We start from the raw sequence: 20,450 nt of genomic DNA on the forward strand, positions 1-20,450 counted from the left end.
GGGGACTGTAAGGCAAGGTATGTTGAGACATATTGGGTTATGTAGGGAGTAAGGAGGCTGTAAGGCATGGTATGTTGACACATTATGGGTTATGTAGAGAGTAAGGAGACTGTAAGGCACGGAATGTTGACACACACAGCGTTATATAGAGAGTAACAAGACTGTAAGGCATGGTATGTTGACACATCCTGGGTTATGTAGAGAGTAAGGAGACTGTAAGGCATGGTATGTTGACGCACCGGCTTGGTTAAGAATGCGTGATTGGGTTTTAGAACATTTACAAAATATGCCAGAATATCACAGCGGAGGGAAGTCAGAACAGATTCAACCTGGAGTAATTCGGTAGAATAAGGCTGAAGAAATCGGATAAGACAGAATACAATTTCGGAAAAGAAGCGTCACCACGTCCAACTTACGTCGTTTTCCCGTCCAATGACCATTTACGAAAACACGATGTTTGCAGTGTCATCACAGCCGAAAGACATTCAGGTTGACTCAGGTTATTACATTACCTACCTAATTCCTAGCATATGAACGTCGCTATATAAGTGCAATAATCTTGGACGCGACGTTAAACCCAATTTCACCTCACCTCACCTAGCATATGAACGGGTTCCTTCCGTATACAGTTTGTAACAACAAGAGTGAGAGAGCGAATATGGTTTTACGCCACTTTTAGCAATATACCAGTAATATCACGGCGGGGGACACCAGAAATGGGCTTCACACATTGTACCCATGTCGGGAATCGAACCTGCGTCTTCGGCGTGACGAGCGAACGCTTTAACCGCTAGGCTACCCGACCGACCCTGTAACAACATGATCGATGCTCATGATGTCAATTACTGGATTGTCTGGTCCAGACTAGATTATTTACAGACCGCCGTCATATAGCTGGAATATTGCTGAGTGCGTCGTTAAGCAACAAACAAACAAACAAATGATACAAATAAAGAGTACAATTTGGTATAGAACAACCTTTCGAAAGGGTCATGACTGGCACCAGATAGTGCTATCTAATGTTATGGTCAATTGAACTCATGAAACTGTTTAACCAAGTTCTAGTATGGACTCTTCTTCTTGCTGCCGATATTATCGTCATGTTCTGGATTGAGCTGAGCCGTGTGAGTTACGTGATACCTCCTGTTGTGCGTTCTGAAGCTGAATAAGGAGGATTAAAAACATAAATAATGTTGTTTTCATAATTTCAACTCTCGTTATTTTTGTACAGTTGTCGTCGCCTTTAATCTAACTTTTCTTTTCAGCGACTCACCGGAACAGTCTGCCTCCTTTTTACAGTTTTCGAGTTCAACTTTAATCATTATTTGGGATGCGACGGTTGCCAATCCGTAGTCATGTTGGCTGTCTTGGATGGACAATTCTCATCTTCCTGATACAGAATAGTGAGGCTGGTAAGCATGTTATATCATAATATTTGAAACTTTTTATTGACAGTAAACGAAATATACATTTGAATAATTCCTATAGACGAGTGAGTGAGTGAATGTTCTGTTTTGCTGCAGTATTTAGTGGATCTGTACTAGCAGATTATGACATTTTAATTGATAACAGAAAATCATTGGAACCACTGACACGTGCCAATTTTCATATCTCATGATATCCAAACATTTCCGTTGTTTGTAAAATTTCTTATCGTGAAACCATAATTTGTAAACAATGGACCACTCAAATGAAAATAGTTTGTCACGTTTTAGTATGAAATCTCAAACAAATGAACCATTTTCTCACATATCTTTATATTAATTTGTAAAAAGATGAAATAGAAGAAAAACATATATAATTTGTTGAACAGAATGTATAAGATTAAACGAGTAGTCGCATCACACTGGCTAAGGAGGAGGCACTTGGTTGACCACCGGGAAAGAGAAAATTGTGTGCACTATACACGCCCGTCAAAACAGGCCACTGTAGATTCACGCCGTTTAAAGTTCAAAATAAATAAAAACGACAATATCCTTTCCATGTTCATATGAAAGCTCTTCTAAAACCAGAGTCGATTGTACGATTCCGACTATATCTTGAGTATATGATTATGAACCACTATTAAACAGTGATGATACCAAGTATTCGCGAAAAGTTGAGCGTATCCTGCTCTATCGGTGACACCTGTCACAAACACATGCACACGCAAGTCAATTGTTCAGCTGAACCCCCCCCCCCCCCCCCCCCCCTCCCCCCTCAAATAAAAACCCACGGGATTATATAGTCACATGCCAAGTTTTCATTCGATTTCAAGCTGCTCTACATCTCTGATAGGTGATGAAAATAAGCAACTATTTCAACATAAAGAATGTATGTACCCGTCTCCATGGTGGGACTGGAAAGGGGGGAATTATTCCCCTGAACTAAACGTACATCGCCAGGGCTAACCCCCGAAGCTGGTTTACTCCTGGGTTACAGAACGCCAAGAAGAAATTCATCTTTTAACTCCGCAGCCCAGTCAGCCTCCCCCGGTATACAAACCAACCAAACTGGAGATGGGACTAGCCCAAGGGGGCGGGTCAGAACCAAGCCAAGAATATCTTGAGTACACACTTCTTGGTTGGTTGGTTGGTTGTTTAACGCCGAACTCAGCAATATTCCAGCTATATGACGGCGGTCTGTAAATAATCGAGTCTCGACCAGACAATTCAGTGATTGAAATCATGAGCATCAATCAACGCAATTGTGATCGATGATATGCATCAACCAAGTCAGTGAGCCTGACCACCCGATCCCGTTAGTCGCCTATTACGACAAGCATAGTCGCCTTTTAAGGCAAGTTTCATGACTTGTCCTCTGTATAGCTGATGTTTGTGACAACTACCAGTGCCTCAATTCTGTCATCATTCAGCTTCAATTTGCTCTCCGTCATCCAAGTCGTGATGTGTGTAGTGCAGTTGTAACCACCTGGTTGCCCTTTAAGTCGGCTCTTTCGACTCTCACGAGGTATTGAGTAAACTATATGTCCACTGAATCCCGATGTAATTGCAATCTAACCAAATACTACATATACTCTACAAAAAAAAGAAACACAAAAGTGATTTTAGATGTATATTTTATATATCATATAAATAATCAACAGATGATAATCGATTGTTCAAAATTGACACACATCATTGACCCAGGTTCCATATGGCAAACATGTAGATTTTCAAGGTGAAGGTAATCTGTCCTCAATACCTTGTATGGTCACCATTAGAGTTCAAGACTGACTGTCATCGTCGTCCCATGGAAGCAATCAGATCCCGAATTGTGGCCTAGAAAATCTTCACCCAATCTGTCTGCAGTGCTTGTGCCAACGCAATCCTGGTATTGTATAGTTGTAGAGGTGGTCGTAGTGGTTCATTCACGTAAGTGACGAAGCCGTATGAATTTGTCCTGTGCTCTAGTTGTGATAAATGGTCAACTGGATCTGGGAAGGTCCCTTGTTGTCCCATGTGTCTTGAGGGTTCCATAGTCTTGTACTGGTGCTTGATGCTACGTGGGCAATTCTGTCTACAGCTGTAAGTTCTCCTGTTTGCAGTCGACCGATTGCGTTGTTGCGCTGGGCTTCCGTCAGTCGTGGCACGTTTTCGCTATTCACTTGGAGTGAGATTGTGATGGCATGCAAATGAAAAACCAACGTTTTTATAGTTCCACAAAAGAGGTGTTGCGCGTGCTTGTCATGTTGGTGTTTTTCGGCGAAAGGCTCTCACATGGTTGTGTTTTTGCGATTTTTCCATCTTTTCAACAAATTTCTGTAGGACCTCATTCTTTCCACACAAATTAATCCCAATTCATCCAGAAATGACCAATTCATTTGTTGGTATTAATTTTGTATGGATGTCGGCGACACTCTGTCAGATATTTACGTTTTTACTACTTCTTTTTGTTTGTTTGCAGAATGTATAATATGATATGACCAGCCTTCACAGTTCACGTATCTGTGTTGGAAATGTTGAGCTATCATAATGTTACCTGGATATTTAACGGCAATAAGTTAAACCGAAGGAACCGAAGGCAAAGTTGATTAATGAAGCGACATGACTTTAGAAAACACCGGGTCCAATATACGTGATTTCAACAATGTACTTGGCTTCATTACTCAAAAAACAATATACTACAATGAGTGGAGTACTCGTCCATAAAAAGGGGGGAACGGGTAACCCAGTCGTCTAAGGAGCTGCTATTCGCTGTGCTGTGCCCTTGGGCACGCCAAAAACCGTGGGTTCCTCAGAGGAATCACCGATAATTATACATATAAAATTTCAACCACAGTATCAAACGGATAGTGTGTGAGTGACTTGGGTAAGTCAGCCACAGGTAGATATGGAGAGTGTCAGATAGTGACTTGGGTAAGTCAGGCACAGGATGATATGGATAGTGTCAGATTGTGACTTGAGTAAATCAGGCACAGGATGATATGGATAGTGTCAGATAGTTACTTGGGTAAGTCAGCCACAGTATGATATGGATAGTGTCAGATAGTTACTTGGGTAAGTCAGGCACAGGATGATATGGAGAGTGTCAGATTGTGACTTGGGTAAATCAGGCACAGGATGATATGGATAGTGTCAGATAGTGACTTGGGTAAGTCAGCCACAGTATGATATGGATAGTGTCAGATAGTTACTTGGGTAAGTCAGCCACAGGATGATATGGAGAGTGTCAGATTGTGACTTGGGTAAATCAGGCACAGGATGATATGGATAGTGTCAGATTGTGACTTTGGTAAGTCAGCCACAGTATGATATGGATAGTGTCAGATAGTTACTTGGGTAAGTCAGCCACAGGATGATATGGAGAGTGTCAGTTGGTGACTTGGGTAAGTCAGGCACAGGATGATATGAATAGTGTCAGTGACTTGGGTAAGTCAGCCACAGGATGATATGGATAGTGTCAGTCAGTGACTTGGGTAAGTCAGCCACAGAATGATATGGATACTGTCAGTTGGTGACTTGGGTAAGTCAGCCACAGAATGATATGGATACTGTCAGTTGGTGACTTGGGTACGTCAGCCACAGGATGATATGGATAGTGTCAGATAGTGACTTGGGTAAGTCAGCCACAGAATGATATAGATAGTGTCAGATAGTGACTTGGGTAAGTCAACCACAGGATGATATGGATAGTGTCAGATAGTGACTTGGGTAAGTCAGCCACAGGATGATATGGATAGTGTCAGTTGGTGACTTGGGTAAGTCAGACACAGGATGATATGGATAGTGTCAGTTGGTGACTTGGGTTACATGTCTAAGTCAAATGCAGTGTTTACGTGATACTGATATGGGTCACAATGCTTAATATAAATATTACCGGTAAATAAATGTTGTCTGTCCGCATTCTGCTGTGGCTGACACTAATATGCGTTGCGACCGAGGTATTTCCTTTCCAGAACCGATAACAGTATTTATCATTATTTTTCTTCGTGTTTCAGGCCAGTTCAAAAGGGTTAATACAGATGGAGCCGCAAAACTGATTGAGATCAATGAACTTGGAGTTCCAGTTGGTGGAAAAGACCACCTACTTTTTGAAATCAAGGGAAAAGGTCAGGCAAACATAATTCTCTCCGAGACCAGGTTAATTAACCCTCGCAAGGGGAAGTATTACAGTGTCATTCTTGCTGTGAAACACAGAGACGGGAAAAATAGGATGAATGGCATCAAATATGGATGCATTCTGTGTTCAGCATTCAGTTCCACAGCATTAGCAACAACTATGGTTGCTGACAAATTCACCCAATTGTGGATTTCATGGAAAAATGGACACATCAAAGTGGGACTTGGAACCAGCCTAAACCAAAGCCATCCACTTTTGGATTACAAAGGTCCACAAACATACGGGGTCAATTTCATCAGCGTTTTCACGCATCATTCCCCAGGCCAGTGGAGATTTCGAGTGGGTATGTAGAAACTGGACTATATATTTATTGTCAGAGTAGGGGACACATGTACAGGTAGCCGAGTTGAGAACCTTGTGCATGTCAGGATATGTATTGTTTGGTTCAAAGCCCGTACATTTTCTCTTTGGTGTGGGTAACCATGCACATTGTGGCAAAAGGTAATTAACTGCGGTGAATGTTTATGACACTGTGGTATTTGTAATAAACCCTGACGAAATATCTACCAAAATATCATTTGTTTGCTGGTGTACAGGGACAACTGCCTGAAATGTACCCATAAGCTGTTTGGAAATCTAAAACCTAGACATTGAAAACATTTTCAAATGAAAGTTTTTGAATCAATAAAGATTACTATATTTATATAGATTTTAATTATACATTACGTTATCAATCACACGCTATGAATGAAAACGACACAAATACAGACGGTGGTGAGCCTAACACAAAGATAGTTGGACACAACTTTGATAATCTTTATTTTCATAAGGCAGTGTATAAGTGAGTAAGTGAGTGAGTTGGGTTTTAACGCCGCTTTGAACACTATTCAAGTTATATCATGCCGTGTAAGCTTAATTTGGGAGGAAAACCTGAAGCGATGCAGACCTCAGACGATTACAACTTTGTGGAAACCCACGAACACGGTTAGGGTGCTGGACAAACCAAGAAACATAATCAGGGCGAACCAGGATTCGAACCCACGGACGCACCCTTGCAAAACGAATTGCGGAGGGCTAGACGACGAGTCCACTCGTGCCTTCGTATAAATGAGAATAACATATGTTTGTTTGTTTGTTGTTTAATGCCACACTCAGCAATATTCCAGCTATATGACGGCGGTCTGTAAGTAATCGAGTATTTCCTGATTAGTCGACAATAGAATCGAATTGTTTTTGTTACCGTAACGTAAACACGTATCAATGCCCTGATTATGGCGCTAAACGATGTCACTGATAAGAAGTGATTTCGTATTATTTTCTTCATTGTTTGATGAAATCGAGTCTGGAACAGACAATCCAGTGATTGATATCATGAGCACCAATCCACGCAATTTGCATACGATGACATTCATAAACCAATTCAGCAAACCTGACCACACGATCCCGTTGGTCGCCTCTTACGACAAGCAAAGTCGCCTTTTACGGCAAGCATGGGTTGCTGAAGACCTATTCTAACTCGGATCTTCTAGGGTCAGAACACGTGTAGCTATCTCTAAACTTTAAAAACACATGCAGCTATCACTAGTCACACTTTAAGTGAGTGAGTGAGTTAATGCTTTACGTCACATCGGCAATATTTCAGCCATATCGTGACAAGTGTCACACTTTAAGCAGGCCCCAGTAGCTGCTCGCACTGGTCAATGTACGAGTGGTCTATGGTGAGCTACCTATGAGCCAAGACTGAGCTGTCGTCATTACGCTGTACTCAATAGGTGAGTTTTCTTTATTATTTCATTTATATCATGGTTCGTCATTTTTTAAGTGGAGAGTGAGTGAGTGAGTGGCTTTACGCCGATTTTAGCAATATTCCAGCAATATCACGGCGGGGGACACCAGAAATTGGCTTCACACATTGTACCCATGTCGGGAATCGAACCCGGGTTTTCGGCGTGGTGAGCGAACGCTTTAACCACAAGGCTACCCGATCGCCCCTTTAAGGCAGAGGAAAGCCCAACGTGATGCAGATCGTAGAATTGTACCACTTTACACGAGTACACCTATAGAGCTGAGAAACCTAGAAACATTTGGGATTCGAACTGATATCGTCGACATCACTGCATAGGGAACCGAGGTGCCCTATGACGATATCCATAGTCACTTGAAGGGTAATGAGCGAATCTTTGATTACATCTTGCGTGTCTTTATTTACTATTGCCTAATACAATCGAACTTCTTTGTGTCGAACTCGTGGGGACCTGGAAACAAAATTGAGTTATCCGCGGTTCGAGACATCAGAGACATTTTATGCTTTATTAGATACTTTTGTCTCCCAAATGAGTTCGAGACAACGGGGAATTCGACATATCCAAGGTCGACACAACGAGGTTCGACTAACATGCAAATGAAACATCCCACAATGGATTCTATTTCATACCCGATGGATCAATACCAATAAATCTGTTCTATCTGTTGTAGACAACCCTCCAGTGTTTGTTGTTCCATTGCCATCAGGGTCAACGACGATCAGCGTTCCCGAGAACAGCCCAGTCAATAAGGCAAGTAATGTATTAGTCCTTGTTTATAAAATATTTGTTGTTCACAAAAAAACACCTAACAACAAACAAATAAAAAAACAACAATGTGCAAATAAAGGGATAGGAATTAAAAATGTTTTTCAAGTCCATCACCTAAAACATTTATTCACGAGGGAAGTATACGACTTAATAATGATTAATTAACACGTCGCTTTGTAAATTATTTAAATTATATCTCGGCGTGTCAGTTTGATGTGGGAGTAAACCCAAAGTTATGCAGGTTTACAAACATTTAACACCCACGCTCTTGGTTACGGGATCTGAACCAACAACTGTAACAACCTTGAAACCCAGAAACAAGGTTAATTTGGGATTCGAACCCACGTCGTAGGTTTCTGGTGCGCCTAAGGGCGACTTAGTTTGAGGCATTGACAGGTGAAATCAAATCTATTGAACTGAATTAGTGTCCTAAACATACAAGTATTATTTCCATGATGGAACTTAGTTTGAGCCATTGACAGGTGAAATCAAATCTATTGAACTGCATTAGTGTCCTAAACATACAAGTATTATTTCCATGATGGAACTTAGTTTGAGCCATTGACAGGTGAAATCAAATCTATTGAACTGCATTAGTGTCCTAAACATACAAGTATTATTTTCATGATGGAACTTAGTTTGAGCCATTGACAGGTGAAATCAAATCTATTGAACTGCATTAGTGTCCTAAACATACAAGTATTATTTCCATGATGAAACCTAGTTTGAGCCATTGACAGGTGAAATCAAATCTATTGAACTGCATTAGTGTCCTAAACATACAAGTATTATTTCCATGATGAAACCTAGTTTGAGCCATTGACAGGTGAAATTAAATGTATTGAAATACATTAGCGTCCTGAAAATGTAGGTCTAATTATCCAAGATGAAACTTGACTCGTTTGTAAATGAATCTCGACTTCAAACAGGGAATATATTTTCGGCACACTTTGATTTCAATGCTGGACCAGACAATACTTACTAACTTTACTGTAAAACAAATGTGTGTTGCAATCACCCTTTTCAATGTGTATGAACATTTTTCTTGATGCGCGATCTTTTTTCAAATTTTAAACATTCCACTGACGACATTGGTTCCCAATGATGTTTCCGTCCTTGATATTAATCTTTCACAACCATAATTTCGAAAACACCAGCATGTATTATGTATCCCTCAAATGTAATTTTAAAAGTCAGGGATCAGTATGATGCAAAATATGTTCAAACGACTTTAGGCTTTTCGAACCATAAGGCGTAATTTCTGAAAGAGCCAATCAAATTAATTACACTGACTATCACAGTATTTATAACCCTGACTATTACAGTTTTTATTACACTGACTATCACCGTATTTATAACCCTGACTATCACAGTATTTATTACTCTGACTATCACAGTATTTATAACCCTGACTATCGCAGTATTTATTACTCTGACTATCACCGTATTTATAACCCTGACTATCACAAGTTTTATTACACTGACTATCATATGTTTTTATTACACTGACTATCACAGTATTTATTACACTGACTATCACAAGTTTTATTACACTGACTATCATATGTTTTTATTACACTGACTATCACAGTATTTATTACACTGACTATCACAAGTTTTATTACACTGACTATCATATGTTTTTATTACACTGACTATCACAGTATTTATTACACTGACTATCACCGTATTTATAACCCTGACTATCATAATATTTTTTACACTGACTATCACAGTATTTATTACACTGACTATCACAGTATTTATTACACTGACTATCACAATATTTATTACATTGACTATCACGTGTTTTATTACACTGACAAACTGTTACTGACTATCACAGTATTTATTACACTGACTATCACACGTTTTATTACACTGACTATCACAGTATTTATTACACTGACTATCACATGTTTTATTACACTGACTATCACTGTATTTATTACTCTGACTATCACATATTTTTATTACACCGACTATCATATGTTTCATTACACTGACTATCACATGTTTTATTACACTGACTATCACATTATTTATTACACTGACTATCACAGGTTTTTATTACACTGACTATCACAGTATTTATTACACTGACTATCACATGTTTTATTACACTGACTATGACAGTATTTATTACTCTGACAATGACAGTATTTATTACACTGACTATCACAGTATTTATTACACTGACTATAGCTGTATTTATAACCCTGACTATCACAGTATTTATTACTCTGACTATCACATGTTTTTATTACACTGACTATCACATGTTTTATTACACTGACTAGCACAGTATTTATTACACTGACTATCACATGTTTTTATTACACTGACTATCACAGTATTTATTACTCTGACTATCACATGTTTTTATTACACTGACTATCACAGTATTTATTACACTGACTATCACATGTTTTATTACACTGACAAACTGTTACTGACTATCACAGTATTTATTACACTGACTATCACAGTATTTATTACACTTAATATTTATTACCCCGATTATCACACTATGTAGTAACGTCAGCCGTGCATGCTAAAACAGTATGATGGAGTGGGCTTTCCCATGAGTTTGATAAAGAGTGTGTCATAAGAATATCGGTTTTTCAATTCACCAGGCTTTATTCAACATCATGTGCGAGGACCCAGAAAACGACACCATTACGTTGACACAGAAGAATCACGTGGACCTCTTCCATATTGTCAATTCTACTGTAATCCTGAAGCATATACTTGACTTTGAAAAGGACCGGCAATATTCCCTCAAGATAGAGTAAGTACTCCTTGTTTGAATACAATAAACTAGGTAAAACCATAATATAATGTGCCCCGGGTATACTCGACTATTTGTAACCGATGGGGGGCGGTCGGGTAGCCTGGTGGTTAAAGCGTTCGCTCGTCACGCCGAAGACCCGGGTTCGAATCCCAACATGGGAACAAGGTGTGAAGCCCATTTCTGGTGTCCCCCGCCGTGATATTGCTGGAATATTGCTAAAAGCGGCGTAAAACCAAACTCACTCACTCACTGTAACCGATGGCGATAGTTTAGTTTTGTTTCATGAGTGACATCTGAGAAGCACTTCAGAAGGGAACTGAGAAAGATAATTGTGCACTCATTACAATTACCTTCATGGCTTTAGCATAACATTAACAGTGAGTGAGTTGTGTTTTACGCCACTTTGAACAGTATTTCAGCTCTATCAGGCTGTGTCATCTTGATGTTGGAGCAGAACTCGCAGTGATGCGGGTCCGAAGCGTTCACAACGTTGGTGAAACTAACGTGCTCATCATGGTGTTGACAAACCTAGAAATCTCCTCATGGGGAATCTTGGAATTTAACCTACGCGCACAGCCCTACAACAGTTACCTTATTTTTTTGTCGTTTCGTGTCGTCATAGTCAAGGTAAGCCATGACTTAGCTAATCTCGTGGTCAGAATCGGGTCATCTTAGTCAAGGAGTGATTGGTCAATCGACTCCTACTCCGAACTGTCTCTATCAACATTCATGTACCGGCCCTTGCATACATCAGGAGTAAACACAACACACAGGTTATACTCCCATACTTTTCATAACGCTCCAGTCCATCTACAAATACAACTGCTAAATAAAACAGGCAAGACTCGTCATAGACTGGACACAAACTTTATATATATATATATATTGCAATATATTACAATATTGCAACCACGTCATTGCAGTTTCTATTTTCTAACGTTTTTTAAGACTCATTGTATCCTTATAACAATACCTAGTCATTTTGATGCCTTCAGAAATATGCTGCTTGTTTGTGTGTATGTATGGTTCCTATTAAGCCTGTAAGCATGGACAGTATTGTACTTAATACGATGCAAGCTGTAAGAGTTGTACAATGCATCCTTTGTATTTAGACTCAGAACGTTTCCGTCAAGCCTCGTTGTTTGTGTTTCAGTGCTCATTATGAATCAAGTTGAAAGCAGCTTTTTGAATACATATATTATCATAATCACGTAAACGGTTTATTATATATATATTTTTTTTCTAATTTGTTTATTTGTAAAGTTAGTGTTACATACGTATACATGTATTTTATTTATTCGTATTAGATGTGTTCTCTGTTTTGTGCTTCTATGTTCGTCCTAATTATCTTAACGGCATTTGTATGATCTTAATCTGATCTTAGCTAATCTCAATGAAGTGCTTATTTACTTACAATTTGCTATTTCAGAGCGTTTGATGGTCTATCTCAGAGCGTCTGATGGTCTATTTCAGAGCAATTGATGGGCTTTTTCAGAGCGTTTGATGGTCTATTTCAGAGCGTTTGATGGGCTCTTTCAGATCGTTTGATGGATTATTTCAGAGCGTCTGATGATCTATTTCAGAGCGTTTGATGGTCTACATACTGTCCTTGTGGCTATGAGTGTCAAAGTTGTGGATGTAAATGACGAAATTCCTGTTTTGAAAATCAGCGATGACCTCTCGATTCCCGAAGAGTTGAGGGTTGGAACTGTACTCAGCGGCTTGTTTGACGCAACTGATGCAGATCGCAACGACGATCTTAAATATAACTTACAAGGTTAGCATGGATGATCATCTGTGACCTATAGAACAACACAAATTCTAACAACAATAACCGAGACTGGTTAATTATTTGTGAAAACGAGTTTTCATTAATTCTATCAATATAATAGTTTTTGTCTTTGAATGGCATTTAGAAGTGATACACATAAGGAAGAGAATTTATGGATGTCAATTTCTTTCGTATGACCAAACACAACGTTTCAGAGTATATGCATACTCCTTCATCAGGTGAATGAATGCTATGAGGCAGAGAGCATGTATATGTACATGTAATGTACTTTTGCTTTCCTTGCATGTGCATATATATACATGTAGTTGCATGAAAATATTTCATGATCACTTTTGACTGAGCCCTGAATAATGGCTCAGTATACGATCGGAGAACCCGTGGGGTATGACAGCAAAGCTCAAAGATGTCACTTTTCAACTCAAACTTAACTATCATATCATTTCTTTAGTAACATAATTGTAAGAGAGTATGGGTATTGAACATGTCGAATGTGACTTTGTTATTTTGAAGGGGGACACAATTATTTCGCCATCAATGAGGCCAATGGAAAACTGACACTGAAACGAAGAATCGACTTCGATGGTGTTCGTGGTGTAAAGAAGATTGACAAGATGACCTTGACCGTCACCGATAAGGGGAGTAACCGGGTTGACGCGTCGCTTACGATTCCAGTAATTGACATCAACGACAACACCCCATCTTTTGGAGATATTTACTTCCACTTCAACGTCACAGAACACGGAGGTCAGGGTAAGTGCTTAATACCAAATGGAGACATTTTCTAAAGTGGCATCTTTAGTCTCGATACATTATATTAAGTAGGGGATATCAAAGAGCTTACACATCAAATATATGCAGTGTTATTAATGAGTGTTTCATGTCAATGAAGGATTTGATTGTCTTTAACTAGAGGGAAAATGTTGGAACCTGATAGGAAACAGTTCATTAAAGTTTCAAAGTGTCCACCAGTGACAGGTTAAGCCTCCAATTTCAACCAGCATTCGTTGATTAATCGTGGCACGCTCATAGTCACCCATCCAATGATAAATTTGTACCCTATCCATTAAACACCCATTGAAGCACAAGTGGCAGGTAATCTAAAGTGGGTGTGGGATGTTGACGTCTTCTGGTCATGCTGCTGTAACTGCCTAGATATAATGTCACTGAGGTGGGCACCTACATTGCCATCTTGGAATACAAAACGTCGACCAAACTTGCGTGCAAATGGTAGCACGATATGCGTCTGTAAGTTGTCACCGTAGTATAACACTGACGGGACCACTGAGAATTCCCTAGCATGAATACATACAGAAGCATTCTTTCTGATCATTTAGACCTTTAATCTTGAACTCAGCGTTTTAGTAAGCATTGAGAAACTGGCAAGCTTGGAGGTTCACACAGTTTAACCAGCGCTTTTAAATCGTCCACACTCCAATGGACCCATCCGTTCAATTCTTAAGTATATTTTGGTTTTGTGGCGTAACTTGTTTCATCGCACCAAAGACAGCTAGAATGGTGGAAGTGATTGCAGAGTATATATTAACCTAATCCTACCAGTAATTCAATGGAATGGTAGGCGATGTGCCTCAGTAATGCCATCATCCACTGGTCGTTAGTTAAATCCCCGATTTTCTTTGATTATGGGTATTGGGCTATCAGCACGATCTAGGGTTCCAACCTCAAGGGTTCCAAATCCAAAGTTGGAAACGTCCTCACCCTGTCACGTTGTTTTCCTCCAACGTTACGTTGACACGCCTGAATCTGAAATACTGTTCAACGCGGCCTTAAACGCATCTCACCCCACCTAACTGGAAGGATTATATTTTCAGCAATACAACTGGCCAACTTCGCTATCACCGACGCAGACAGTGGTGGGAACGGAAAAGTGCGCTTTCGCCTACCCAACACAGTCGATAAGAATATATTTACCGTGCAAGGAACGTCCCTGATGGTGGATGCATCCAAGATCGACTACGAAGAGTTAGAGAAACAGGACTTTTCTTACACCCTGACTGTGGGGGCAATTGACATGCCGGATACAGGGAGGGTAAACGTAGGCAAAGCAACTGTTGTGGTCGAGGTATGTGTAATTAAAATTGGTTGTCACCTGCACCCCCCCTCTCCCCCCCCCCCCCACACACACACACATACACACACACACACACACACCCTTTTCGAATACATAACCTTGTAGGTAGTCTGAAGCCAGGGATTGGAACTTTCTTAAAAACTGTAAATTTGCACTCATTAAAACGTGTGACATGTGAATACTTTCTCATGTATGAATGTTTTATATTGAGTCTGTGATCACGATTTGATTATCTGATGTAATCGGCCTGTCACTAATCACTTGACTCCGTAGTGATTCCAGTTGGAATTAGTCCCCAGCAAGCTATGTTTGTTGCACAAGGCGACCTGAGGGAGTCAGGCTCGGTACCAAAGGGAAATGTTTTCGTTGAGAAACTAGCCGAACAATTTGTTTCACAGAATATGTTTTTCATGACACCCCGCAGTATTTTGTTGCTTTTCTTCTAGCATTTTCTGAAACAAATCATTTAAAACAAGTAATCCCAGCATCAAATGGGAATCAAGGATGATCTGAACCAACTTCTGTCCCTGAGCTTTGTGACTCGTGAAGATTCGGGTTAGAATAGGTCTTCAGCAACCAATGCTTGCCGGAAAAGGCGACTATGCTTGTCGTAAGAGGCGACTAACAGGATCGGGTGGTCAGGCTCGCTGACTTGGTTGATGCATGTAATCGATCCCAATTGCGTGGATCGATGCTCATAGTATCAATAACTGGATTGTCTGGTCCAGACTCAATTATTTACAGACCGCCGTCATGTAGCTTGAATATTGCTGAGTGCAGCGTAAAACAACCAACCAACCAACCCTGAGCCTTCTTTCTGACCTCTGGCAAAATGTACATAGTATGTAATCCATGAATCCGGCATTGTCGACATATTGCCACTTCCATGCTATGGTCGCCTGCGTGGAGCAAGCACAGCAATGTCATAAAGTTTACACCCGCTATACGCTAGTCAAATAATATGTGCATCAGTTGTATTTGCTCACTTCGTATTTAAGGTCCTACCGGTCAATGAATTCTATCCAAAGTGGACGTCTCCAAAGCTTCAAGCCAACTCTTTCAGTTTTGAAGACAAAGCTATTCTTATGCACGACCCAGTTGGAACCATAGTGGAAACGTTCAGAGCGAAAGATGATGACAAGGGTAAAGACGGAACTGTAACATACAGAATTATATCAGTCAAATCAGGTGGGTTTTCACTGAGATGTCAAACAGCCTATATTAATGCCTTTATGATATTAGAATCTGTCACGTGTCGGAGTTGTACAATAGACCCTGCGTTTGTCATAGATTTCTTATGAATATGGAAAGGGGTGTGTCGCATTTGATTAAATATATCCACAGTTGGGCCTTTCGTGGCTAAGGGGGGACCGTTGTTCTAGTTTTAACCCAGTTTGGTAAGTTAAACATAGTGTACACAATTTAATGATAATCATTTCACCATGTTGACGTAAGACAGACGCCGTAGATGACTTCATACGTACACAGACGTCATTGTGGACCTAACGTATAATGATGTGACAATTGATGACTTTTGACTACAGTGAGTAAGTGAGTATGGTTTTACGCCGCTTTTAGCAATATTCTAGCAATATCACGGCGGGGGACACCAGAAATGGGCTTCACACATTGTACCCATGTCAGGAATCGAACCCGGGTCTTCGGTGTGACGAGCGAACGCTTTAATCACTAGGCTGCCGGCCGCTCCTTTGACTACAGATTATAATTTTTTATATAATTTCTTGACAGCTAATCAATGACCATAATTATAGTACTTTGTTTCATCGCAGATAAGGGTGAAGACGTGGGTAATCACTTCTTCATGGACATGTATTCTGGACAGCTGAAGAAGGCATCTCACTTTGATATAAAAGCCGTGTCGTCTTCTTTTGACATTACAGTACAGGCAATTGATGGTGGAAGTAGTCCAAAAAGTGTGAATGGAAAATTAAAAGTATCTCTAGGATTCGATAGTGCTGTTGGAGCTGGTGCAGGCAGGGTAGTAGGAATGGGGGGTGCAGGAATGGGAGGTGCAAGGATGGGAGGTGCAGTAATGGGAGGTGCAGTAATAAGAGGTACTGGTGCAGGTGAGGCAGCAGGAATGGGAGGTGCTGGCAGAGCTGGTGCAGGTGAGGCAGCAGGAATGGGAGGTGCTGGCAGAGCTGGTGCAGGTGAGGCAGTAGGAATGGGAGGTGCTGGCAGAGCTGGTGCAGGTGGGGCAGTAGGAATGGGAGGTGCTGGCAGAGCTGGTGCAGGTGAGGCAGTAGGAATGGGAGTTGGTGGTGGATCTGGTGCAGGTGGGGTAGTAGGAATGGGAGGTGCTGGCGGATCTGGTGCAGGTGGGGTAGTAGGAATGGGAGGTGCAGGAATGGGAGATGCAGGAATGGGAGGTGCAGTAATGGGAGGTGCAGGAATGGGAGGTGCAGTAATGGGAGGTGCAGGAATGGGAGGTGCAGGAATGGGAGGTGCAGGAATGGGAGATGCAGGAATGGGAGGTGCTGGCGGATCTGGTGCAGGTGGGGCATTAGGAATAGGAGATGCAGGAAAGGGAGTTGGTGGTGGAGCTGGTGCTGGCGCGGGTGGAGAAGCAAGAATGAGAGGAGGGATGAGTGGTTCCTTGGGAGTTGGTTCGGGTAGAATAGGAGGTGCAGGAGTTGTAGATGGTGGCGGGGCTGGTGCAAGTGGAGCAGCAGAAATGGGAAAAGGAATGAGAGCTGGTTCAGGAATTGACAAAGGTAGATTCAATGATATGGGTAGTGATAGTGTATCAGGTAAGGGTGGTGATGGTAGATTTGGTGGCCACAGGGGACCAGATGAAATAGTTGGCATTGAGAAAAAAACGGGAACAGGAACTGTACGGGGTGCTGGCGAAGCAGGTGGCAATTGTGACAACGGTGGGTCTGGTTGCTTCAGAGGAACTGATAAGCCCAGAGATGGATTGGGAAGGAGTGTCCACATTTGTTCTACAGTAGCATCTCATAGAAACAACGAGATATGGGCTTTAAGGGGTGGTTATGGCCTGCTGCTGTTTCTTGGAGCTTTAGGATCAATGGCGGTTATGTGGAAAATTAAGAAGAAAACGTAAGTACCCTGAACATGTACAAAACTGACTTCGAATGATTAAGAATGAAAGTGCAAATGACTAAAGGTGTAATTATTGATCCAAATATCGATATTGTGGCAAGTTTATATAGTTCATATTAACATTTCCCTATATAATTATAAGGAATAAAAGCGATAAAACAAAGCGATGTCCGTAATCATAAGAACATTTCCTAATTTGACGCATGTCCGTGTTGTATCAGGTGAACAGTTGCCTTGCCTTTGCTTGTGTTTGTGACGTGATCCACCACTGAGGCGGGATACGCTCATATTTCAGCGTACACTTGGTATCATCATTGTTTGATAGTGATTCACAGACACGTGTTCATGATATAGTCGGAATCATACAATCGTCTCGAGATTTCTTATGTAAAGGGTTTTGTCTCTTTTATCACATGACACAACACAACCTGGCGGAAGTAGTGAACATACTATGGATATTTTACAATGTTTCCGTTTGCTTTTGCCTTCAAATCAACGAGTACACCTTGATAATGTTAAGCAAAAATTAGTCATTAACATAGTCCTAAAAAAGCCGAGGTATTATACGAACTATATAAAATGGGATCTGACGTCACACGGTTTACAGCAAATCCATGCAATATCACTACACCCACTGGATTGTCTGGTCCAGACTCGATTATATACAGACCGCCGTCATATAGCTGGAATTTTGCTGAGTGCGGCGTTAAACAACAAACAAACCAACCAACTCCGGTACCTGATGTATAATGTAGGCAGCGGATTACACCGACCGAGGGAGAAAGGACCATGTGTCATTTAGCTTGTTTGCTGATATACCTGTTCTGATAGGTTGGAAATATATATAAAAGTATGTTAATGAGCACAACAACAAAACATGCTTCATGTCAGACAGAGGATGGTGGATATACATGTACATGGTTTATAGAGTCGGGTATGGAATGCCTACACCGAAATGTTACATATATACACACACAACTTGTACATGTCTTGAACACAATTATAAAAATAAAACAACATGTTGACTGATTTTTGCACATGAAGGTGATTAAAATATCCAAATGACGCATGTATTAATAAGAATCAGGTCAATCCACACGTTGAAAGGAGACGCAAGATGATAAGAAAAAAATATATACATGTTTTCGTGAAGTTGAGTCAATGTATAGCATGCTTGATTACCCTAACGAGTTGGAACTCGGTGGTTGGTTAAATATTTTGTTTTCTTGAAACAGCATTACTGTAACACCAGCGAGTACTGCCAATGGACTTGGCCTTCACGACTGTCCGGGGTTAGGTAAGATCTTGAGTTAATCTATTTGGACAATTGCAACGTTCATACAGTTTCTAGAATGTGCCAACTCAACCATTGAAACATATAGACAAAAACATCATTCAGAATACTAGTATATCACTGATCTGCACTACTCCATTTAGTGGTCTAAGGGGGCACGGGTGGCCCAGTCGTCTAAGGCGCCTCGATTCGCTGTGCAGAGTTGCGTCCCTTGGGCACGCCAGAAACCTATGATTGTGGGTTCGAATCCCGGTTCGCCCTGATTATGTTTCTAGGTTTGTCATCGCCATACCTGTTCTCATGGGTTTCACCGAAGTGGTAAACGTCTGAGACCTGCATCACTTGGGGCTTCCCTACCACATTAAGCTGACACGCTGCGATATAACTGGAATACTTTTTAAAGCGGCGTTAAACCCAACTCACTCACTCACTAGAAGTCTGACAGTGTTCTGTGCTCCGTTGGTATCACGGGTTTAATAAGTTATGACACCTGTTATGGCAAAGAACAGGTACAATTTGTCAGGGCTGTTTTGTTCAACAGGCATTCATTAACTAAGACAAAATTGTTATGGATGAGTAACTTCTTTATTACAATTGGGCGACGTTTCGATGTAGATTCTAACACCGTTATCAAGCAAATGACAGTTTAAAGTCATTTCCATACCCTCCATGATCTGATGATGGCTATATTGCCGCTTTATGGGTAGATTGTCGTAATATTTCATTAAATTCATGATGGAATTGATGGAAACATTGACTTATATTCTTCTTTTCAGCGGAGTTCAAGGCTCCTGCGCCGATTGATACACACAGGTAGAAGCTATTGGCACCACGCTATCTTTGAAATATGACGCGCCTATTGATGAAACGACCAACTTGAAACTAACAATAAACGCATTGAAGATGCTAGCATATATATGTACGGTGTCATAGTAGATGTAACACCCCTGTTGGTGATGTTTTGTGAGAAGAACGATTACAGGAGGACGTTTTAAAAGTTGTTTCAAATGAACCTCACATTTTACTATTTAACCTTCAATGTTTTAACTGACGTATCTGCATGGTTCTGGCCCCAGATTGTAACAGTAGATCCAATTTGTAGATTAGATTATTACCTTTGAAATGTTATATTTCCTCATGTCTGGTTTCAATAAATCAATTGTCATCGATGACCTCGGTGTAATGTGTTATATATATATTCAAACTTAGTATTGTGTGTCTCCTATGAAGGCAGTGAAAACAGACCGAAATTGTGTCCTTGGTCACTTCATGAAAACAAATAA

At 40.6% G+C, this 20,450-nt stretch overlaps 1 protein-coding gene across 1 annotated transcript; it reads left to right on the forward strand.

Moving 5' to 3' along the window:
* Window positions 1-4,776: 4,776 nt before the first annotated feature.
* Window positions 4,777-20,376, forward strand: LOC124144899 (fibroin heavy chain-like). The gene is made up of 11 exons (XM_048396708.1): window positions 4,777-4,807; window positions 5,420-5,530; window positions 8,017-8,096; window positions 10,751-10,905; window positions 12,492-12,685; window positions 13,211-13,450; window positions 14,530-14,780; window positions 15,788-15,977; window positions 16,580-17,870; window positions 19,109-19,170; window positions 19,944-20,376. Exons 1-11 carry the CDS (start codon window positions 4,777-4,779, stop codon window positions 19,982-19,984), a joined length of 2,646 nt encoding a protein of 881 aa, XP_048252665.1. The 3' UTR covers window positions 19,985-20,376.
* Window positions 20,377-20,450: the final 74 nt, after the last annotated feature.

The sequence above is a fragment of the Haliotis rufescens genome, unplaced genomic scaffold (genome assembly GCF_023055435.1).
Source record: "Haliotis rufescens isolate VD_foot unplaced genomic scaffold, xgHalRufe1.0.p SCAF_16, whole genome shotgun sequence".
Lineage (NCBI taxonomy): Eukaryota > Metazoa > Mollusca > Gastropoda > Lepetellida > Haliotidae > Haliotis > Haliotis rufescens.

Bases quoted from the DNA above. Each gene is read 5' to 3' on its own strand.
- LOC124144899 (XM_048396708.1), top strand. From the start codon at position 4,777: ATGATATGGAGAGTGTCAGTTGGTGACTTGG. The intron at 14,781-15,787 runs GTATGTGTAATT...TTCGTATTTAAG, and splicing joins AAGCAACTGTTGTGGTCGAG to GTCCTACCGGTCAATGAATT. The intron at 17,871-19,108 runs GTAAGTACCCTG...TTCTTGAAACAG, and splicing joins TGGAAAATTAAGAAGAAAAC to CATTACTGTAACACCAGCGA.